This window comes from Lagopus muta, chromosome 26 (genome assembly GCF_023343835.1).
Source record: "Lagopus muta isolate bLagMut1 chromosome 26, bLagMut1 primary, whole genome shotgun sequence".
Taxonomy (NCBI): domain Eukaryota; kingdom Metazoa; phylum Chordata; class Aves; order Galliformes; family Phasianidae; genus Lagopus; species Lagopus muta.
This window is the reverse complement of record NC_064458.1, coordinates 1,252,719-1,276,432: the sequence shown is the minus strand read 5'-3', so window position 1 is coordinate 1,276,432 and position 23,714 is coordinate 1,252,719. Positions and strand designations below refer to the sequence as shown.

General features: G+C 47.8%; 1 protein-coding gene across 2 annotated transcripts; it reads left to right on the top strand.

Annotated features, from left to right (window-relative positions):
• The first annotated feature begins 22 nt into the window (after positions 1-22).
• Positions 23-21,890, top strand: HOMER3 (homer scaffold protein 3). Of its 2 annotated transcripts, XM_048927265.1 has the most exons (10): positions 23-520; positions 8,500-8,644; positions 10,193-10,349; positions 11,227-11,358; positions 11,782-11,889; positions 15,223-15,344; positions 16,283-16,439; positions 18,274-18,384; positions 18,608-18,688; positions 19,538-21,890. In XM_048927265.1, exons 2-10 carry the CDS (start codon positions 8,631-8,633, stop codon positions 19,724-19,726), a joined length of 1,071 nt encoding a protein of 356 aa, XP_048783222.1. In that variant the 5' UTR covers positions 23-520; positions 8,500-8,630; the 3' UTR covers positions 19,727-21,890. The 2 variants fall into 2 exon arrangements, with proteins under 2 accessions (XP_048783222.1, XP_048783223.1); XM_048927266.1 differs by lacking the exon at positions 8,500-8,644 and having other exon boundaries at positions 28-520.
• The last annotated feature ends 1,824 nt before the right edge of the window (positions 21,891-23,714 follow it).

The window sequence follows — 23,714 nt, the reverse complement described above, 5'->3', positions numbered from 1 at the left end:
GATCCTGGAGGACGAGCGGCAGCGGTGGCTGGGCTTTTGGGCTGCGGGGAGAAACTTGCGGGGCTGCCGGAGCAGCTGCGAGCAGACGGCTTTGTCTGAAAGCGCTTGCAAAAGCACCACCTAATCCTGCTGCTCCCCTCCCATGCTGAAGGGAAGGAGGGAGCCCGGGAGCCAGAACGCAGGGGGAGCTGCTGGGGAGCGCAGCGGCCGGGGCAGCGCCCGACATCCCCGCGGAGCGCCCGGGGCCGCCGCTGGGTTTGGGCTCCCGCAGGTCGGGGGGCTCCGGGCCGCCCCTGCCCTCGCTGCCCCGCGCGGCCGGCGGTTGCCGGGCGTTGGAAACCGACCGCAAAGCTAGCAGATTTCAAAGTGAAATTCCGGAGGAAATTTAAAGAGCATCCGGATCCGGAGAGAGACAGAGAAAGAAAGAGGAAGGGAGAAATAAATCACAACGTGGAGAGAATCTAAGGCAGCTGAAGAAAGGACGGGAGAGAAAAGAAGCTGACGCCCAGGCAGAGATGGGGTGAGTCTGGCACTTTATTATTCTTGAATTGCATTTATTATTCATGGCAGCTGAGCTATTTTTAACGTAACTGCAAAAGAAATGGTTTTACATTGCTTTTTTTTTTTTCCCCCCCATACACCGTGAGCTTTAAAGTTTAGACTTAGCTTTTCATTTTTTGTTATTAAAAAGTACGTAATTGTAAGTCTCTGCAACTTCTATAAATGAACTCATGTGTAAGGGAAGCCTCTGGTGATACATTTGTTGTACAAAACCCAAAGTGTGAGCCTGGGTGGGTCTGGGCTGTGTTCACAAACTTTTCCAGAAGTCGGGAGTGAAGAGATTTTATTCAGCTGTGGTCACTTTGGCGCTCAGGAAAATGGATCCTGTTTGCATTTCTGAGTGGGTACACAGCTGATTGAAAACCTCTGCTCCAGTATTCTGTAATGAAATAATGCTGTGTGGATGTGGCAGTGGGTTTTGGCATGGAAACAGGAGCTTAGCCTGGTATTTAATTTATGCCCTATTTATAAATCTCAGTCATGTAAGCTGAAGGACCTGACACACTGTTGGGAGTTTCTTGTGTATTAAACTCTTCGTGGCTGTTTGAAAGCGTGCTGGATCTGTCTGATCAACCCCCTCCACTTGTGTGGGTTTGGCATTACAAGACAAATAAGTGAGATTCTTAGAGGCTTGTTTTCCCCTTGCTGATATTCCTTATAGACTGTGTAGATAAAACAGTCAAGCAGGCAGACACACCTTCAAGACACAGAACAGGTAGAGGTGAGGAATCAAAAGTGACAGCAGTGTGAAGCAGGCATAGAGCCTTTGAAGTTGGCAGGGTATGTGCTAATCCAGGTTAAAGCAGAAAGTGGCCTTGTTTTCCTGTAACTTTTCCTGTGATGCACAAAGTTATGGTAAAACTTCTGGAAGTGCCAGGAAGGGCGTAGCAGGCAGGCAGCTTGTGACAGCGCAGTGTATTTCCCAGAGGTGGGAATGAACCCTGCTTGGAACAGCCACGGTTAACAGCAGTCATTGTGACTTCAGACCACCAGCTCCCAGGGAAGGAGCTCTGAGCTGATGTCATCTCAGTCTGCTTGGATCTCCCTGTGTAACTGCAGCAGTGTACTAACAAAACTAAGCCAGAGATGACATTTCCACCCAAAATTCCATATTTCCACTTATCTCCTGACTTAAAAGGTCTTCTTACTTGTACGTTGATCACATGGGGATATTAAGTATGGGGATATTAAGTAGCTTTCAGCAGCAGTTAGATTCCTCTCAATACAAAAGATTAAAAGTGTACCACCTTCAAATGACGTTCTGGCTTGTTCTGTTGGCTTTAGTTAACTTATTTTTGAAGCAGGGATTCTGAGCTTTGTTCCTCCATATTCAATGTTTTTGGTAACATCACATTCTGGTTTCCACAGACAAACTGGCCTTGGACTCTTGTATTAACACATCAGCACTTCCTCTCTGAAGAATATAGTTGTAACTAACACTTGATTGAGAGGGAAGTGAATGTAGTTGGATCCAGCTGAGACTTCAGTAGGCACTTACATTTCTCTGACTGCTAACTGCATAGAAGACAGAAGCACAAGTAGGTACAACTTCTAATCTGATCAGTGTAGTTTTCCCATTTGTCCCATTTATCAAAGAATTCACCCGCTCACGTGTAGTGCCACTGCACTGTGAGCAGCAGCTAGAGCTGCCCCTTGTGCTGGTTGTGCTCCTGGAGCTCTTGTGAGTACGGGTTGAAAATGGCAGCAGACCTCAAGGAGCTGAGGGAAAGCAGACGTGTGCCTGTCAGATGGGTCCTGTGGCTTGCAGTCAAGAAGCAGAGGTAGAATCCATTTTGGAGTTCGTGTCTATGTCCATTTCTTTGGTTCTCTTTATTACTGAACGTGTTTTTTTCTGGAATGTATGAAGAATTGTTCAGTTTCAGTCTAGCTCTGCTGTTTTCTAACTGTATTTGCTCTACAGACTTCCAGCAGTGCATCAAAAGAAAGAACTGCTGATGCTCAGTAGCAGAATAGTTGTCTGAGGAAAGTGAATGTGTAGGTTGTGTTACAGACACCCAGCTGCACAACCAAGATGCTCTGTAAATAGAGACTGGTTTCTGAGAGAGGGGAAAAAAAATAACAAGGATAAGGATACGTATGCCTTTAAACGCCCTTGATCCCCGTTCTCTCTGCCTGACCTTGCGTGCTTGCTGCTGTTCCCAACAGGAGCATATTCAGCCAGGATTCCTTTGCTGCCCTTTATCTGCAGGCAGGCCAGGAGGCAGCTGCTTTTCATTCCTGTGCTAAACCCTGCTGGGTAATCTCTTGGGAGTTGGGGGAGGCCACAGGGAAAGCAGCCCACAGGCAGCTTCCAGCTAACGCTGCCGGAGCTTCACTGCTCAGCCTTCCCTGTGTGGCTGCCAGTAGAGCAGTGTGGTCTCTGCTGGTCCCACCTGGACTCCAGCAGCATCTAAGCATTTCGCCCCAGGTGACCTGATGCAGCACTGGATGAAAGCAAGGCTGTAGCTAAGAGGGCCTGAAAACCTGCCTGGTGTTTGGAGCAAAGGGCTGTGAGCGAGCCTTCCCAAACTTTGTTACTACAGCAGTTCAGTGTCTGCTGATCACGTCCTGCAGGCCAGTACCCAAATCCTAGCAGGCAGTATCCATGCACGCCCTCTGCTCCCATTTGTGAGGAAGCAATAGCTTCCATAGGCTGTGGAGGTAGTGAGACCCAGTCCCTGACTTGGGAAAAGTTAGATTTTCAGAAAACAGGCAATGAGGAAGAAATGAGGTTTGATTCTGCAGTCCTGTGAGTCCACACTTCCTCAGAAAGCACTGACATGCAGTCATCAGCTATTCAGGCTGCTGAGGGAGGATAAAAGGAAACAAAGATAGACAGCAGCGGAGAAGGAAACTGGTTCTCACATCCTCTTTATGCTCCAGTTCTGCCTTTTGAAATACCGAGTCCTGGTGGGCTGAAATGCATTCCCCCCCAGCCCCTCCCTCAAATTACCCAGCACCACACTGCACAGTGGGCTTTTTACATGAGAGTGCTGGCTCTGATCAGCAGCAGGCAGAGCCCTGACGCAGCCAGCACGGCCTCCCAGCTGACTCAGCGTGGTGCTGGGCCGGGCGCCAGAGCTGAGCCATGTATCTTTGGTGCTCACATGCTCTCACGTACCCCCATCTGCTCTGCACAAGCTGGACCCGTCCAGGAAAGTTGTCCTTGGAGAGAAAGAACTTTAGGAAAGATAACAGTGAGAACTGCAAAGTTCCCACCACAGCAGCTGGGAAATCCTTACCCAATGCTGTCCATGGACCTTTATCGGATGACTTCTTTTCTGGGGACTTACATGGCTGTGCATTGAGCCCAGCCGCAGGGCACAGTGCAAAAATATGTTCCTAGGTCTCTGTGCTCTTGAAGGTGTCCTGCTGCTATCACACCCCAGAGCTGCTCCCTGCCCTTGTACCTGTGCACTGTTGTGCCCATCGTTCACAGAAACCAACGATTCTGCTGGTACTTTGTGGTTCCTCATACGGCATTTTTGTCTCGGTTTTTAGATGAAGGGGGGCTACGGACTGCCTGGATGCAGAGCAAGATATTTAAAATTATCACCTTCTCTGCATCCAAATGCAGAGACTTCTTTGTCTGACAAGTAAATGAATGTCCCTGCAAAGAGAAGCTGCAATGAGAGAGAGGGGGAACAGCACGTGGACCTGTAGAGGTGCCCTTGGCTGAACCCCATCCAGGAACACCAAGGCAAATGCAGTTAATGAGGACCAAGCTCAGCCTCCTTGGCACATCCCAGCTGCTGCTTCAAACAGCATCTGTTCGGGGAATGGTGACTCTAAAAGCTTTCCTTTCCAAAGCACTTATAACAAGATTTCTTTCTGGTCATGCAGCAAAGGGGGCAGGTGGGCAGGAGGTAGTAAGTAATTTGGTTTACTAAATAGGCGTGTTTCGGGTGGGTAGACAGGATTGTGAGGCCAGAATTGCTAAGGAGAGAAAAATAAAAGATTCTCAGTAGGAAAAATCCCCCAGATTGCACAGGAAAAACGGAGAAAAACAAGGACACAAAGCATCAGCCAAATGCAGTGGTGCAGGCAGAAACACTTCCCCACGCCCTGTGTAGAAGCTGCTGAGCAAAGACGTTGCTGGGTGCCATAAAAAATCTGAAGCAAAGAGTGTTTAAAGAAAAAAAAAATAATAAAAGGGTTTATTTTATTCTTCTCCCTCTCTTCCTTTCAAAGAGGTCTGGCAGGAAGGCTGTATTTTAGCAGTTGCCCTTAGGGTTGGGAACCCACTGAGGAGAGCGAGCCTGTAACTGTCAAATGGGTTTTTCCTAAAGAGGTGGTATTTGCACTGGAAATACTCCCCAAAAGTAAATGCAGCAAAGCATCATTTCTCTGAGAAGACCATGCTGTGTGAAGAACCCACCAGGCAGCTGAAAAAGAGAAGACAGCACACAATGAAACACAGAAGCTGCCACAGTGCCTGAAATTCAGGCTCAGAGATAAATGTCTTGCTGAACATTTCTTCCAAGGGCTGGCTGTTCCATCCTGCAACACAAACTATTCCTTAAAACGGAGGATGTTGCTTCATAGCATTTTACACTGGGTGTTGTGGCTGGAGGTGGCAGTGGGAACGTGCTCTGTTCCCAGCTCTATCTATGCCTTCTGTGGTCTAAATGGAAAAATCACTTCGCTTTTTGATTTCTATTTGGTTATTAGATCCATCTGCTGGATTGGGAGTATTTATCTAATGAGGATTAGAGAAAATGCTTTGTAAAATCCTTCCATTAAAGACATGTCAAGCAAAGGAATTGATGGTGATTCCCCGCTGCAGGTGTAGATGTGTGTTGAGAGCTCTCTGTGTGGTAGAGCCGGCAGACAAGCTCCCTGCTGGCAGGAGCTCTGCTTCAGCTTGGATGCTGTGCGGTGCTGTGGGGCCTGGGGAGGTGCTGCTCGCACTGCAGTGCTCCAGGGGAACAGAGCTGGTGCCAGCCCCTGGTGCTGCCCCTGAACAGCTGTAGCTGCAGGCCCATTTGGAGGGGCCTCCCTGGGAGGTGGCTTATATCCTTTTGTGTTGCAGGGGAGATTCTCTGGCGCATTCTGTCTGCAGAAGCACTGGATTTCTTCAGAACATCTTACATAGGAACAGGCTTACAGGCCTATAAAGAGCCTGTATCCGGCCAGGACACTCGAGGACAGTCCGTAAATCTACTGACATATGTGTTCAGATTACACAGAATTGGAGAGCAGCACTGGTTTTAATCTCATCCAGGTTTTGGTACTTTCTCTGCTCAGCATACCCCACAGGTGAAACATGGCACTAGTGCAAGGGACTGAACTGATGCCATCTGTACCTCTTTGACACATGCCATTGCTTGCAGGGTATTCTCCTCCAGGCTCTTGGCAGCTTAGTGATATGTCCCAACATGGTGAGGCCCCTTGCTCAGTGCTGGCCAACTCAGTTCCTTTGGCTCTCTCAGTCCTTGCAACTCTACTGGGGCCATAAAATAAGAGGACAAATAATGATCTGCTCATTGCGATGGTGAAATAAGCAGCTATTCGTTAAGAAATCAATTTGGACATTGTAGTAATGAGAATAGTATAAGAATCAAGGTAGAAATGAGACCAGCATGCATTTTTTGCATGCCATCTTAATGACCACTGGGTCGAACTCCATTTGGTGAGCAAATCAGCTATGATTGATCCATCCCTTCCGCTCCTATGTCATCCCCAGACACCCAGTGACCTTCTTCCAGCTTCTCTAAGGAGAATCAACAAAAGGAGGTAGCTGAGTTTGTGCTCAGACAACATCCTGGAGCCAGGTGCTTTGGTGTTACAAAGAACAGCTGGATTAGTTGTTACAGGGACTCCTAGCCGGGAGCAGGAAAAGAAGAGGCAGCATTTAGGGATGTGTGGTGAACCTAGTTTAGACACTTAAAAGGGGAAAGAGGGCTGTAATGGGAAAGAGAACACGGCAGTTTGAATCCTAGGCACTTTCAGGACTATTTTTAAATGCTTTGTAGTGTTTTTGGAGACAAGGGGCCAGCAGCTCGGCCAGAAGCAAGCTGATCACAGGTGGGTGTTCTTCAGACAGTACCTTGCTCATGCATCTCAGATACAGCTTTCAGCACCTGTGCTTTTCCTGCTCTGAACCTTCAGCAGGGATGCCAGTGCCCTGCAGTATTCCTTGTGCCCCCTCCTTGCAAACCCACTCAGCTGTGCTGAGCTGTGCCAAACCCTGCTGTGGTTCTGCTGAGAAACTTCAGAGAGGGTAAGGTAGAGCTCCCTGGTGCCTTGTTGGATGCGTACCCTCGATCTGCAGGCTGCACAGGCTCTGTTGTCAGGACCTTCCCAGAGCTGCTCACCTCCCCTGTTCTCACACCAGTGTAGTCTCAATTCCTTGCTTTTTTTTCCCCTCTTGCAGTTACTGCTGCCTGCTATTTCTCTTGTGCTTCACCATTTAGACCCTAGGAGAGCTTTTGTTGTGTAATGTCTGCTTTAACCTTGTCAAACAAGTATGTGAGTACTGAAAGGAAGGCTTCCACACTTCCATTGCATCCTGTGCAATACATTATTTTACTACCTAGATATATTCTGTATCATTTTGCTGGATTTACAAAACCATCTTTTTTTCCCCCTCCACAAGAAAAGAGTGTGAACATCTCAGTGCTGTTCCCAAGCAGAGCACAAAGCTCTCCTCGATCATTACCTACAGAGCTTCAGGAACTGCTTCCTAGAAAGCATTGTTCACATGCCAGGCTGCTGCTGTACTCAGGTGGTTATGAGGAGGCAATAACATGCTGGTCTCATTATGCTGTCTTAAAAATCCATTATTAGGGACTTGCAAATTGGCAGCAACTGTTTCTGCTTACAGTAAGGAAAGGGGAGATGTGAAACAGAATTTTGGGAGATTCTGCATATTTTAATTCTCTCAGAGGGAGATGGGTGCTGGAGTTCCCTCCTTGGCACCAAGTATGCAGGTGAAGTCATAGACATGCCCTGCTGCTGCTGCTGGCAGTTTGCTTTCTGTTGGAAGCAAAGCACATCTGGTGTATCTCTCAGCTTGCTGGTGAAGTCTGTGTGACTTTCACATTTGTAACTGAAAGGGAAAGACCTGTCAGAGACAGCATGAAGTCTTGTTGCTCTGGGGAAGACCATAAGGCAGGAACAAACATATGAGAAGTGTTGAGACAGCAGTGATCACAGAAAGGCATGAAAGCAGAGCTCCCTTCCCACTGACACCAACAGTGGTGCAAATTTCAGCATACCTGGCGCATAGCTCCTTGTACCTGAGCAGGGAACAGGCATGCGTGCCTCATCTGTGTTCTGGGTAAGCAAGCAGCCAAGTCAGCCTCGTGCAAGTGGAAAAAACGTAAGCAAACCACTGTGAAGATTCTGATATTCTGATAGATGTTCCAGTGGCATTTTATTTTCCGTTCCTGGTGTTAAGAGGGAAAGTAATACCCAGGTGCTACTACAGCACTGTTGCTGCAATCAGAGAAGGAGAATCTCCAGGAGGGTCTGGGAGCTCAGTCAGGGCACATGGCAGGGGCCATCAGATCCATTGCTTGGTCTGAAACCCGCTGCAGTCAGCAGGATGGTTTCCATTGATTCCAGGAGCAGACGTTGCTGCTGAGCACAGGAATAACTGCTGTGCATGTGAGGGGTGATCTCTGAGCAGGGCTTTCCATCATGGTGTCACTGCAGCCAGTGTCACGTGTGCATGACTGGAAACATTAGAGCCTTCCAGGCTCCTCCATGGCCCACTCCCAGCAGCTGGCTCGTGCTGCCAGAGGGATTTGCTCCAGTTACACAGCTCACCCAATTATCTCCCATGACAGGGAAAGAAAACTTGCTCAGTGATGAGAGATCATTACAAATTACAAGCTCTGTGAGTTTGGGACAAACGAACCCCCTAAGTGCTGCCTGGTTGAACACTGTCTGTGTTCTGTGTGATAAATAACAGCTGACTTTTTCCATCGCTAGGAAATGAATCACTGTGGAGGCAAAACCAAAAAGGAGTCTCAATCCAGCTAGGAGACCTGAGAAGGAAGCTGCTGGAGGAGAGACGTATACTAACTCCACTGGCCTGTGGCCTGTCTTACACTTACTAACAAATGTCTACAACTAGGTAATGTCCTTCCTTTGTTCTTTCTGACACTGGCCCAGGACTTGGGGGTTAAGGCACAGAAACGTTCATTTTCCCCAGCTCTGTAAATTCTGTGTCTTGAAGGATAAGTCATGATCCATGTAAATTATAGTATCTGTTAGTGCAGCCCAGAGAATTTGAGTCTCATTTGAAAAAAAAAGCTGTGGCTGAATTAAACCAGACAGAGGGAATGTTCAGAAATATCTGGTTCAGACCCTTGCACAGGCTTCTTCTGAATAAGAGAGCTGAGTCAGGACTGTAACCAGAGGACAAAGCTGGAAAAAGGGAGGTCAAAGGGAGAATTTTATTTCCTTCCTAAGTTTTGTTGATGCATTCAGAAAGCACCAGGTACAGTCATCATCTTGTTCTCTTCATTGCAGCTGTGAGAACTTAAAATAGGCTGGAAATAAATTTCTGGATTTCGGGGACTTGCATGTCACAGGATTGTGACTATGCTTTGTTTGCAGCTGTTTTATCCAGGCAAGAAGTCATGGGATACATCCAACCACATCAGGCTTCACTGAATTGAAGTGTGGAAATGGCCAGTGCCTTGGGTTTTAAACAAAGTAAAATGGAGACTGCAAGCCCTGATGCACCTGGTCTGTTGTGTCATGGAAACATTTCTTCCTGCCTCTTGAAATGCTCAGATTACATCCTGATGCCTGAGATTCAGTTCCTTAGTTCAGCTTGGATATTACTGGTTACAGAATCCAGGCACTACTTGCTTTCGTGCAGCAGCTGCACATTGTGTGGTGAAGTGCTTCCTTTAATTCATTCTTAAGTGACTTGCTTTTAATCCTGCAGCATGACCTCTCTCTGCAGGATGTGCTTCCCAAGCATGAGTCAAGGGAGGAAGAGCTGTGCTGAGGGGAAGGCACTTGTGTTCACAGCCCAAACCCATCCTCCATCTATTCATCCATCCGCTTTCCCAGAGCTCCAGGTCAGAGATATCTTGTGAAGGGCAAGCAGCACAGCAGCCAGAGAATCATATAGCTGGTGAAGTCACCATGAACTGTTTGCTCATGTGCCAAGGGATAGTGAAAGAAAACTTCGAATCTGGCTAAAAATAATATAACCACTAATTATTAGCTTAACTTTGCCACAGCAGCTGTGTTGTGTAGGACCATCTGGTAGACAGAACGCGAGGTTGTGATGTCCTGTTTGTGTTTCTACCTGCAAGCTGAATGCTGATCCCTGGGTGAATGTGTGAGTAAGGCTTGCTAACCTTGGGGTGCTGTTGCTGCTGTGACTAGGCTGTGGTCTTTAGAAATGTGTGAAGACAACGGAGCAGGACAGAGAAGATCTAGAGGAAAACTTCTGCCTATAGTTAAACACCCTTGGTGGCTTTGTTACTATGTCCATATGAGCTACTGTGCTTAGCTCCCACTGTCACATATCTCTAGATTGGAGGCAAATAGCAGAAGTGCCACTGGGGATGCATAACGCAATGCAAGTGCCAGAAAGTCAGTCCCCTTCCCCCATTGCTCAGCTTCCCCTCTGCCCTTACAGCTCTGTTCATTTCTGTTGCAGGGAGCAGCCAATCTTCAGCACCAGAGCCCATGTTTTCCAAATTGACCCTGCTACCAAAAGAAACTGGATCCCCGCCAGCAAACACGCCTTGACTGTCTCCTATTTTTACGATGCCACGCGCAATGTGTACCGGATCATCAGTGTGGGGGGCACCAAGGTAGGGAGCATTTGCTGACAGCATCACAGCTGGAAAGCAAGTTTGTCTCCAACTGATGTGCTGTTCTGGATGCTTTGTGTCACGTTGATTAGTTTCCAGCATGGAGCACTCTGGTGTCTTTACTACAAGGAATAGAAGATAAAGCACTGCCTCCATGCTTGAATGTACTCAGTATGGACGCTAGGCTCTGTGCTAATGAGAAGTGTGCTATCTTCTCTCTCTCCTTGGCTCTCTCCTCTCTGAGCATGCAAAAGAGATCTTTCTAAGAGCCTTGATCCTGTGCTGAAACTGACCCATGTAGACAGAAGGAGCAAACAGAGGTGCTGCAGTCTGTTCAGTTGCTACCCCCAAGACAAGGTTAATTCTCCCCAAACTGCTCTTGATAGAGATTTTTCTGACTTGTTTCTGAAGACCTCCAGTGGCAGAGATTCTGCAATCTCCTCAAGCAGTTCATTGTGTTGCTACTCTAACCAACAGTGTTCTGTAATAGCTTGTGCTAAGTGCAGTTTCAGCCTTTTACTTCTTGTTTTTTTAATTCCTACTTGCCATGAAAGTGAAGAACATCAGAAAGTTGTTCAGTCCCCAAGGCATTCTGCATCTTTTCTTTTCTTCTAGCAATGGAGGCCCAATAAAGATTGTAACATTCAGGCTTTCTTATTTATTTTTTTCTTACAGTAGACAAAAAGATTCACACCTGTTTGTGTTTCATAGCTAGACTAGAAAGACTTTTGGTCCCCAGAACCCTGAATAGCTGCTTTATTAAAAGAGAGTTTCTACCCTGAGTTCCAAGAGTGCTCAGTGATTGTGGTGATCCCATACTACACCCTGGGGCAGCAGGATGGAGTTCTCTCTAACTCATTTTTGCCTCTCTCCACAGGCAATCATCAACAGCACTATCACCCCCAACATGACCTTCACAAAGACATCCCAGAAATTTGGACAGTGGGCAGATAGCCGAGCCAACACAGTATATGGACTGGGTTTTGCTTCAGAGCAGCACCTCTCCCAGGTAATGTGGCAGATGCTGGTAGAGACCTGATCCCAGTAAGAACAATGTCCCTGAAACCCAGAAGGAGAGATCAGACTCAGGAGGAAATAGAAACACTGGGGTCTTGATGTAGTGCTGTTCCCAGTGTGCTAAAACCTAATTCAAGATGCAAAGATAGGAGGAAATGGCTTAAAGTAATCCTTGTAGAGCTTCTTGATTGTTACAAAATGAATTTGGACTTAGGGATCCATGAGTATTTAGCTGCTCTCACAGTTCTGAGTGCTGGAATCATGGGCAGGTAGGGGCTATTTCCTCACTTTTATTATTAATTGAAGTAGAAAGCACATAAAATGAAATAACAAAGGGAGGAGTGACCCAGACATTGATTCTAATTTGTTCCACATTTCAGTTTAGCAGCAGAGTGACTTTTCTGCTTCCTTCCAGTTCGCAGAGAAGTTCCAGGAGGTGAAAGAAGCAGCACGTTTGGCAAGGGAGAAGTCCCAGGATAAAACAGAACTGACCAATCCTGCCCTGAGTATCACATCTCACCAGGTAATGCTTGGGGATGTTCAGGGATAAAGCTTACTGCAGAGCAGCGGCTGCTAGGGAAAATGGCCACTGTGCTGATCTCCTCTAGTAACTTTTGCTTCTGTCTTTTCTGCCCAAAAGCTTTCTTGATAGACACTGAGGTTGGAGGTTCTCTTTCTGATGACACCTGTGACCCTGATGTCACTCTGCTGAAGCACATGAAGTGGATAAAATGATTTCTGCTTAAGTGGAGTTCTTGGAAGGTTGACACTCCTCCCTCTTTGCCAGTTCAACATTTGTCTTGATAAAACCATGCTGGAGGAGGTTTTGGGTTTTCTGTTAGCGGTGATGGTGGTTTTTGGCTTTATTTTCTTTAGAGTTACTGGCTCTCTGTGGACTCAGTGTGACAGTAATAGGCAAGCAACATGCAAGAATGCATGCTGCCTGGCTGAAGAAGATAGGAGAAAAGATACATGGCATTTCCAGCCATTTTTGTTCCCTTGCTGGGGCTGCAGAGGAGTTCCTCTCCCAAGTGTCTCTGGTAGCTGATGGTCTCAGAAAGACAAAGTGATTTCTTAGCACTGGTGACTGGGGAGTCCCTGCTGTATTTCTTCCATTTCTGCCCTGCTTTCACTGTAGAAGAGAAGGAGCTGTGCTATCCCTGCAGAAATCACTACCTTCCACCTTGGGGAAATCTTCACTAAGAGATGCAAGCATGACAACCAGTCATTCAATTTCATTTTTCCCCAGACCAGAAAGCTGAAGCCCGTCACTTATCATTCTCACATTTGTCACACTTGCAATTTGCTGCCTGTCCCTGTATAACTAAATCAATTCCAGCAGCAGGAGTCTGGAGAGGAGAGGATAAGCTGTGGAGATGTCTACGCATCTTTTTCTCATGTTGCAGCAGTTTGGCATTGATGCTGAAGTTGCCCTCCCAAGTAGTGCTCTCCAGGGGTGGCTATGGATTTCACTGAGCTCCTGGCAGAAGGAGAGGAGCTGTGGGATGGAGGATGCTGCGTTCTCTGGGTTGAATACAGATGGAATGGCAGCAGGAGGAGGAGGGAGTGTGAACAGTACCTTGGCCTGCAGGGAAAAGAGGGGGAGGTAGAGGCAGTGGCTCTCAAGAGACTGGAAATGTCATGTGGAATGGAAAAATGGGCAAAACCCACCTGGATTTTGGCTCCCACTATCTTAGTCCCATCTTAGTATGTGGCACATGAGTAAGAGAGTTGAATAGAGCATTCGTAGCAGAACCAAGACAGATTCATGGTCAGCTGCAACTATGAGAGCTTCCCTGGCTGGGAGGCAAGCAGAGAGTGGAGAAACACTCTGCTGTTCTGTTTATATCAGGCTGAGTGCAACAGATGTCACAATAGGATGTGTCCATTTCCCATGCACAGCTACAGCAGAAGGTATGAGGTGATCAGAAGGTGATTTGGCACACATCTTGGAAGTGGCCTTAAGGCTCAGTTCATTCTTCGTACTTGACTCAGCAGTGCTAAAATGGCCTCAGTGTAAGCCCATGCTCACCCTTCCCATTCAGCATGCCTCATCTCATCACGGGAGAGCTCACACATAGGTATGCATGACCCCTGCCTGCAGCCATCTGGCAGCCAGCACTCAGCACATGCAGTGTTTGCTGCCGTGTGGGCATGCAGGCCTTGTCCTGCTTCCCCCAGCCTGTACACACATCATCTGCTACTACTGGTTTGCAGTCCCTGCGTTAATGCAGCTTCAAACATGAGCTTCGTCCTTCAATAATTGATCGTTTTTCTGTTTGCAAGTGAGCAGAGAGCAGGCCTGTCTCCTGACATTAAATCAGGGCTCTCTGATTTTCTGCATTTGCACTAGCTAATTTAGGCTTCAGACTTAAGAGGAAATCCCAGGACAGCAGTTCTCTCCCATCCCCTAGTACCTTTTAGGTCAATCCCCATCTTGTTTTAGCATCTCCATCACAGAGTAACTGTGGGTAACTGCGAGTAGCAAAACATTGTGGAGCATCTTCAACTGCTACCAGTTTCAGCTGAACTCACAGGAGCAAGAGACCAGAACAAAAACTTCTGCACCTTGCCTGCCTCCGTTTCTCCACCTACAAAAAGAGCTTTGTGGGGCAAGATGAGGCAGGGTTGTATTTTGCAGGTCTTGCTTCTCGATTGCCCTCTGGAAGGCTTCTTGAAGCTGGTGTTCAATACATCTTGTGGCCCAGTCTGGCTCTATTTTTAGATGTCAGATGACTCTGAAGACAGGTGGCTGTCCTTATCACAGGCTTTTAAGGGCTACCTATCAACTCCAGTGGGCTCACCAGCCACCTGGTCTCACAGCCCTCAACTAAGAATCCCAAAGTCTCATTACTCAGAGTCTTTTTATAGTTTGCCACATCTGTGCCAAGTTTCTTTCCTGCTATGAAGGGAGACCATGAAGGCAGGGTCTTCTGGAGAGAAGGATATAAAGGTTGCTTTGGATTTTGCACGTTCATCGCTGCTCTGCTGTCAGTTTCCCTCAGGCTGGGAGGATGAATCCATCTCTTCTAGCTCTGATTTGCACAGGAACAGGGAGGTATTAGAGAAGGGGGTGTACTTTAGGAGTATGAGTCTTTTCTTCCACGCTTTGAAAAGTGAGTGACAGTAGCAGAGTTTCCCTCCCTTGAGCCCCACAGTTCCAGTGGTACGTGGTGTCTTAATTCAGTGTACTGAAACGAGTTGCAGCTGAACACAGGTGGCATAGCTAGGTCTGTGTTCAGACTGCATTAAGCCTTTGAGCTGCTCTGAGAACCAGCAAGAAAGTCGTGTTAAGAATTCAGTAAAACCCTGAAACAGCCAGCTTGAGCAACTTGGCACGTTGGGCACAGCCATGGGACTCAAATTACAGGCTGTAACATCACTGGCATTTGTCAAGGGAAAGCTGAGGGCCAGAGAATTCAGTACCTCAAGTCAGGAGGGAGGAAGAGCTGTGTGGGCAAGCTGTGAGCCCACCTGTTCAGGGTGTCTGTGCACTGGGATCACTGCCCCAACATAGCATGGAGGCAGGGAAAGGGAAGACGTGAGAGCAGAGCATCTGCTGGAAGAGCTGAGCAGGACAGACACCAGCTCCCCTGTCCAAGAGGAAGCCCTGTGTCTGTACGTTTCTGAAGTCATAATTACACCATGATTGATTCTGCTGAGCATGAGGGTCTTTGCCATGTAAATGTTGTGCACAGCACTATAGGAGCTGACATTGAAAGCTGGGGTCTCGCACACAAACACAGGAAATGAGAGCCAGCCCTGTGAACCCAGGTTGTGAATGAGTCTGCAGGAATCCGGTGGCCACAGTTTTTCTTTGCTGCCATACGATAACCGCCTCTTCCTCATCCCTCAGGTACTTCCCAGCCCCATCATCAGCTCTAATGGACCAGGAGAAGATAAACTATTCAGGAGCCAAAGTGCTGATGTTGAGATAAGCACAGAGAAGGAGCGTCTGAAGAAGATGCTTTCAGAAGGGTGAGGCTGCTATGAGTTCCTGGCTTCTAAATTCTCTGTTCTGGCAGGATTTGGAGCATGTTCTGTTCTCCTAGTGCTCATAGAGCTCCTAAATAACCATGTGATCTCAGCTCAAACTGGCGAGATCTGATGGGGGTCAAACTGCTGACCCCATAATACTTGTTTAGTTAGCTAAAGAATGCTCTAAGTTTGCTGTTGCCCAAACCCTCCGCTGTAACAATTTCCTTTCTCCCCAGGCGAAAGTTTTTTTTCAGTTCAGGGGTGAAATCTGTTATTCATGCAGGATGGGAAGGAGAAGCTTTGAGTCTGCAGCAGGGATGAGTTCACACCACTTATCTACAAATCAGTAGTTTGTGATACCAGAAGATGTTCACACTTTTCCAGCTGGCCTAAGGCTGCATTTGTGTTAATTCCCCTGATGATTCCAGCAAAGTCCCTGCTGCTTCTGCTCTTTGTTCAAAAGACTCTGGGCTGGATTCTGCCCTGCGGCTCCTGCTGAGCTCCCAGCTGAACACTTAGAATACTTTTAAATTAAAAGCAAGTGTCCTTTGCTGCCTTCTCCCGAGTTGGGTGGTAGGGTTCTACTCAAAGCAAACTCAGATCCAACAGGGATTTAAAAATGGATTCACAATCCTACATTGCCAACCCCCCCTGACCATTAATGTCACTGTGTGGTTTCTGCAGTTTCAAGAAAACACACATGACCTCGAAGTTGAATATTATCAGAGGAAAAAAGAAAGAGAAGCAGATTCAAGGATTGGAGGATACATTTAAATTTGAGAAGTGAGACAAAAAGCAAATAAAAAGCTGTGCAGGGTAGAGAGCTGCCCAGCATCTCCAGGAACATGATTTCAGTGCACGTTTGCAATATGAGGGAACAAAACCTTTATGAGAAGACTCTCATGCTGTCCTGCATGCTTCCCTATTCTTTTACACAGCTCCGTGAGTGAGGTCCAGTGGGAAGCTGAATTCTTTAGCCTTCAGGACAACAACAGCAAACTTGTGGCTGCTCTCCATGAAGCCAATGCCAATGTGGACCAGTGGAAGAAGCAGCTGGCTGCGTATCAAGAGGAGACGGAAACACTGCGGCAGCGGGTGAGCAGAGGAGGGCCCTTGTAGGACAGGTCAGAGGAAACCCTGTTCCAGAGCCAGATGGTGCCCTTGACCCCGTTCTCCCATCAGTTTTCATGGGTGTCAAATTCAGGATGCTGTGTGAGTCTGGCAGGGAAGATGTGTCAAGGAATAAGGTCACGCAACCAGGGGCCTCTCACAAGAGCTCCTTTATTCTGCAGAGCAAGCTGGGAGTGTGCTGAGTCCCTGTAGATAAAGGGAGGAAACCAGAACACTAAGTTAGAATACTGGCTCCCCTTCATATTTCTCCAAGGTAGTTCCTAGCTGCCAGCTCTGCTGAGTAAGGCCTGTTTTCCTCCTGAGCTGGGCATCAGGACAGCCTTTTGGCTGCTGGCACGAAGGATGAACATTGCTCTATCTGCTATAATTAGCTGGAATCTAAGCTGTAACATCATGAAACGGGGGTTGCACAGTACAAACAAGCACTTGTTCAGTTGGAATAATAGCATCTTTTGACCTACGTAATGTCAAAGAGGTCGCAGATCAACTGAGGAGGCCTGTGTGCAACTGGGCAGAGGAGTGACAGTCACATGGCTGGGTTTCTTGGAAGGGAGGAACTGCAGTGTATTCAAGAAAGCATGTTAGGACAGTTGGAATTGCTCTGGAAAAGGACTCTGGAGCCCTGGAGAAGGAAGCATAAAAGCATTTCACTTATAGTGCATTCAAAAGACAGCAGGGTTTTATAGCAATTAACAGCTGTTCACACTTGATGGCTGTTGTGTGGCCAGTCTGTGCAGTAAACAACCATCCCTCAGGATTCACTGTGCCTTTTCCTCGTTCTCAGCAGAGGAGTCAGACAGTAAAAGAGTTGTTCAGAGCAAATTTTCTCTTCTGCAACAGGAGCCTGCCTTAAGTATAACTGAGATCTTGGCTGTGCCTACACATATGTGCATTTTTCAGGGCTGGCTGGCATGAGCTTCCATTTCCTTGCCATCGCTCTGTGAATTCTCAGCTGTTTGGTGGCTGTTCTCATAGCCAGGAGACAGGAGTTAAGCTTTCATGAGTGAGGGGCAGCCAATGGGGACTTTGTAGAATCACAGAATAAACAAACTCATTGGAACATCCAGACAGTTGTCTCCAAACCAGGACGTTGTGGGACCAGAGCTGGTTGATTCTGGCTGTAACTATGTGAGCCTCACAGCTCGTGGCCACGGTTACATGAATCCTAGTGCAGGCTGCCCTTGTTTGTGGGAAAGTGTTTGGATTCAAGTGTGTCCATGTGAGAGTACTCAGTGCTGGAGCTGCACTTGCAAAGCTCAGCACAGGCCCTTTGAGAGCTCAGGCCTCATCAGCAGCTGCTGCAGACTTTCTGACTAGCCTTTAAAAATGAATCTTGTCATGAATAATTGAAGCCACTGGGCTGATTTTTTTGGGAATGGGAAGCACACTTGGACAAACCCTTCCTGCTGGCTCTGCTGTGACTGAACTGCAGTAACTCCCTTGCCCACAGCAGTATCAATCTGGGGCTGTAAATGGTGCTGGATCTGGCCATTGCTATGAACAATGGGCTCGTGTGCTTGATGTCAGCCAGTCAGAATTTACTGTAAGTGCAAGACTGCAGGAGAAAGCAGAGATGGAGACTCTAAACAGGATTTTGCTGCAGTGTGTGTTTGTGTATGATCTATGCAGAGCAGAAGGAGGGACATTTTTTTCCCAGTAGCCAGGATTTGAGCTGTTACCCTGTTGCAAGCTCAGTTGTGTTTGCAAGAGATCCAGAACATGACAGAAAATGCCTGTTAGTAATAAGATGTAGGGACATTCCTGTGTCTCTAAGCATAACTCCCTTCCTTTTGTGTAGGTAGCAGAACTGGAGTCACAGGGGGCTCATGACTCCTCCAGTGAGAACAACAAGGAAGAGCTGAGCCAAACCCTGGAAGAACTAGAGCTGCTGATCAAGGCTAAAGATGAGGTAATATCCCCATGAAGCAGAGGAAATCTGAATTCTGCTGAATCTGGGTGGCCTGTCAATCACCTACACCCTGTCTGTTATTCATAGCTTCTCTGAGATCAGGTACCTCATGTTGTTGCACATGATGCTACGCAAGCCAGGAGCCTTCATAAGCCAGCACAGGAGCTGGCCCTCCTGGGACAAAGGTGGATCTGGTGTGATGCTCTTCCCCCTTGTGTTTTAGGAGATTCAGATGCTGAAAAGCCAAAAATGCGGCCGATGGGAAGCAGAGGGCGAGCGTGAGGAGACACTACAGAAGCTCCAGGTAATGATGGCAGGTCTGGGACACCTCTGCACTTGGAGCAGAGAGACCATTTTTCCTTTGAGCTTAAGAGTAAATGTCAGCACTGCCAAACTGAACGCTGCCTCTGGGTGATGGGGACTGGTCCTTGTCTCTGCCTTCCTCCACCCAATTTGTATCCCTCAGAGATTAGACAGGATGCCATCAGCGGGCAGTGGCAAACCCAACCTGCACATACTCTCCTCTAGCCCTTGCTGTAGACCTGGCGTGGGATACAAGTGGGATGGTGGCATCCTGTGACCTGTCCATTTCTCTGAAGTCTTGCTCAGCCTGCTGGATGGCCAGCAATGGCTGAGGGAAAAGAGCTATGGCTCAATCTGGCTGGCAGGAGGGATGCAAGCTGCTCTGCACCTCAGGGCAGGGACACAGATGGAAGCACGATCTGTGCAGTCTCTGGGGGCACTGCCTGCATTTGCCTATCTGAGTTACTGAAGAAGGAGGGGATCTGTCACAGGGCTCAGCCCTGCACCCAGACACTGCTTTTCATGCCAGGATAGTATTTCTAAACATCAAATGCCATCAGTCTTGAAGATCAGTTTGTGAGAAATCCACATCACTAGCACCAGTTCAAACCTCATGCAGATGGCTGGGTCAGGGGACACACGTTCATATGGATTTGCAAGCTGGCATGCTGTGGCTTAATGTAGGCAGGGCCCCTGTGAGAGAGCTGATGCAGACCTGCGATGTCTGGGTGTGGGCAGCTTTGTGCTGGGGTGCTGATGGAACTGTTTGGTGGAGATAAGTGTGGAGATCTGTGAGCAGCACCTATCAGCGCTGGGGCAGCCACCTCACTGCAGCTGTGTCCTTTGGCAGGAGCTGGAGGCACGCAATGCAGAGCTGGAGCGCCGCCTTCACCTGGCCGAGCAAACACTGGCAGAGACCCTGTCTGAGAGGGAGAAGATCCAGAATGAGGTCACCAAGGTGGCAGAGATAATGGACGTGAAGATTTTTGAGCTCAGTGAGATCCGGCAAGGACTAGCTAAGCTGGTGGAGAGCAACTGAGCAGCAGCAAGCTCAGAGGAGACACCTCCGGAGGAGGGGAGCCTGACCTGGGACTGGTTGCTGACAGCAAATTTGATCACAGAACAGCCTTGAGGTCTGTTTGGGCAGGATATGCCAACGTACCAGCAGCTGCCTGGACAGTGTGGTGACCAGCTGCAGCCACTTACTGCCCACTGAACAACGAGCTGGAGAGCAGAGAGGCCCTGAGCTCCTGTATCCTCCACAGGAAGCATCTACAAGTCACAGCCGGGCCTCTCTGGACCCTGTCGTGGCTGTGGCACAGTCCAGAGACAGCAGCTGTCCCTCTGCTGCCTTCCCAGCCTCCCTGCTGCCACAGTGTCTCCATTTTTACAGTTTTCTAGGGGAAGGGGCTGAGCAGCCTTTGCATTTTTTTCAGTAGTTTTTTAGGGAACCACTTGCCTTTTGCGAAATAAGCTGCTTATTTCCCAACTTAGGGAGGGAAAAGAAGTATCAGCACTTTGAGGACATCACTGGCTCCTTTTCCAGCCTAACTACATTGCGTCTTTCTAACAGGATGCAACAACACTGGTTGCTGTCAGGAGCTTTCAGAGGTAGCAGAGTCCCCAGTGCAGAGCATGGTGCTTGTCTGTCCAAGTGCTGTTCAGTTCCAGTCTCCAGAGGAAAAAGAACTGCAGAAAAAGCTCTTATTAGTTGAATGCAGTGGGATTTAATGAATTCTTAAAACTTCTTTAAGCTGAGAGCAGAGGCCTGGTTGGGAAAGGAGCATCTGAGAAATGGGACATGCCCGAGGGGATGGCCAACCAACTGCTAGATTGGCATCTCTCCTGGCCTCTGAGGGCTGTAGTTAATTGAAATTAAATGGAGCAAATCAGAATTGCTCTTGTTTGGTTTTTTTTTTCCTCTCTCTTTTATAGGGAAACAGTCCACAGAGATGTCCTGCTCTGTGTCAGATGAGCAGTGTTCCTTTTGAAGGGTACAGGTCCCAGCTTGCCATGCTCATCCAGATTCAATGAGAACAGGAGGCATTTGGAGCATGCTGGGACCAGTGCCCTGCAGGGCCTGTGGGAAGTCTGTGGGTTACTGTAGATGTTGTCTAGATGTAAGAATCAAGCAAGGCCTGAGGGAGACACTGCAGAAACCTGGAAAGTCGTGTCTCCCTCCTGGTGTCCTGTGAGTCCCCGTAGTTACTTAGGAGCATGCATAGCCCTATGCTGAATGACAAAGCAGTGTCTGTGTAGAAGTAGATAGTAACCTTACAGGAGTGCTGATTTGGACTTTGTGGTTGTTTTTTGCCCTCTTTGCTGCTATAGATTAGGCAAAGACAGCAGTAATCCTGGGAATGTTTCCCAGGTCTGCAGAAACTGTAATTACTTAGCAAGCAACCTGCTGCTATGTATTGCCTTCTCTGCATCCAGACAATCCTGGGCAGACCAGCATCAAGGCAGTGCAGTTCCTCAGGGCCTCCCTCTCCTTTCACTCACCTGGTGACCAAGAGAGGAACCCACATCTTCTGCACGCTGCCTGCAAGTTGGGACAGGACTAGGTCTGGCACCTTGAGAATCTGCTGGAGTGGAGAATTGCTGGTGACTCTGTGCTGGATTGTGTCTAGGCAGAGCCCATCCCTTGCACAGGGGTGATGAGGAAACACTGAAATCTCCAGACCTGTGTAGCCAGGGAGGGGCATTTCTGTTTGGAGGTTTTCAGGTTAGTTTTCTTGTTGTTGTTGGTTGTTTTTTTTTTTTTTCTCTCTTTTTTTTAATTATTATTCTGTTGTTTTTGTTGCTATTAGTTTCTATTTTATTTTGTTTTGCATGAAGTGTTCTCACAGCTGTGTAGGGGTGGAGCTATTGTAATAGTATTTGTTTCAGGGTGTTTAAGAAGGGAAGAAAGTAAGCAGGCTGGCAAAGCTTTCTGGGGACTTGTGTACACAACCCATGCCAGTGTTCACATTTTATTCCAGCAGGAGCAGCCTTCTTTGAAATAGAGATCAGCTCCAAGAAAGGTGTGTTTCGTCTGCATCTGTTACTGTAATGCAGGGTGATGGAGGTGGGGCTTGGAGTATGAAAGAAAAAGTAAGCAAAAGTTTACATTCTGGTTGTCTCTGCTCTCTCACACTTCTTTTCCATGGCTGTGACTCACAAGGTAGAGCTGAATACAGATTCTTGCATTTGGCTGGTGACCATTTCATAGTTCTGCCCGTGCTCTGCATCTGTGGCTCTGTTGTTCTGCTCATTGATCAGGGCTGACCTGGCCAGCACCACACCTGGGTGAGTCAGCTCTGCTCAGGGAGGCTGCTCCCAAGAGCCAAGGGGGAGGACAGAGAGTCAAGCTGCTGCATGACTGAGTGGGAGAGAGGCAGATGCAGCTGCAGCACGGTGCTTCAGAGAGTACCTGCTGTCTGCTGCTTTCCCCCAGGACCTGCCCTGACCAGGGTCAGGCAGCAGTGCAGGGTGAGAACTGGCTCTTAGGTTATTAAGTCTCTTCTAGTCCTATACGTATTTCATGCCCTCAAGCTGAAGCCTGCCATACTCAGTGCTGTCTGCCTCTTGAAACTTGGAGCTGCCCAGCTGCCAGCTCCATGACAGGATGCAGGACGTGCATCCCTGCACACAGCATACCTTGAGGCCAGCAGCACTCTGCATGCATTTGCTGTGCCCTGCTTTTTCTTGTAGTCACATTCTCTGTGCTTCCTTGCACTTCCATTGTCAAGAACCAGGAACAGAGGTCATTTTACTTTAGACACTTCCCCACGGGTACTAGATGCAATTCTCTTCCTTGCCAGAATAATCTGAATAGTGGCTTTTTTTATGAGATCTGTCCTGTGCTCAGCATTTGTTAAAAGTCTTTTACAGAGGCATTGCAGGGCAGTGTGATGGATGGTTCTGGGAGGCACTTTCCTTTGCAGTCTTCCCTCTTCTAAACTAATGAAAACCCATTCATCACCATCTATTTCCACAAACGCCCTAAATCTGCAGTTAGCGATGAGGCAGGTCTACTGGAGATAAAATAGCAGCAAAGCACTAATTCCATCTGCCCCATTCTAATGAGTGTTTAAAAAGGAGTCCCATAGTGTTCCAGAACAACAGCCCTCTAACATGTCCCCACCATGCCCTTCCCAGCCCTCATTCGTTCCCCATTTATGCTTCTCTTGCTTCAAAAGAAGAGAATCTTGTGTTACAAAAGCCAGTTTTGAATGGCAAGACTGCAGTTTGTTTGCTTCTGTCTCACAGTAACAATTACTGTCAGGAACTAAATAACAGTTGCTTCCTTGCTGGAGGAAAAATGCTACTGATTGCAGGTACCTTGAGAGACCTAATTCTTTTAGCAAATGAGGTTCTTAATTATTTATGGAAAACCTAGGCAGAACGTTAATAAAGAGAACATGGGGAAAATGGTTCACATGAGACGAAGATGCAAACAAAAAATGTTGCAGCCATACTCTCCTGGCACAAGGTTCTGAGGAGTACAGCAGTGAGTCTGATCTGCTCTGAATGTGGACCTGAGACGAAGCCCTTCTGGCCAGCTCTGCAAGAGGAAACGAAGCTTTGCTGTTACAGGACGTGCCAATAATAGAGCCTCAGAAAAAGGATGTCTAATGCAAACTCCATCTGACAGATGCTGGCCTCCCAGGCTGAATGGGAATGCAAGTTCAGTGCAGGCCAAGAGCAGGCCTGGCAGTCAGGATGCCAGACCACCACCAGCTCTCTCTGCAACCTCCCTTGTCTTTCCAGGCTTTCATTCCTCCTCCATAAAGTAATCAACCTTCCCACAGGGCTGTTGGACCTCAATTACTGGCATCTACAAGGTGCCTGAAAAGCCAAGGGAAGGAAAGGCCAGCGCAGGGTGGGCTGGTTAATACCTTAAGTCTGTGAGTGATTATGAAGGAGGTGAAATCTTTCCAAAATAATGCCACACAGCCCCCTTGATGATGTGTGATGTGGCTTTAGGTAATCTCATAGCAAAGCTCTTAACATACTGACTTCCATACCTGTATTTTTGTAAGAGC

Coding starts and splice junctions, on each gene's coding strand:
- HOMER3 (XM_048927265.1), top strand. Junction 10,350..11,226: donor TCAGTGTGGGGGGCACCAAG/GTAGGGAGCATT, acceptor CTCTCTCCACAG/GCAATCATCAACAGCACTAT. Junction 18,385..18,607: donor TGATCAAGGCTAAAGATGAG/GTAATATCCCCA, acceptor CTTGTGTTTTAG/GAGATTCAGATGCTGAAAAG.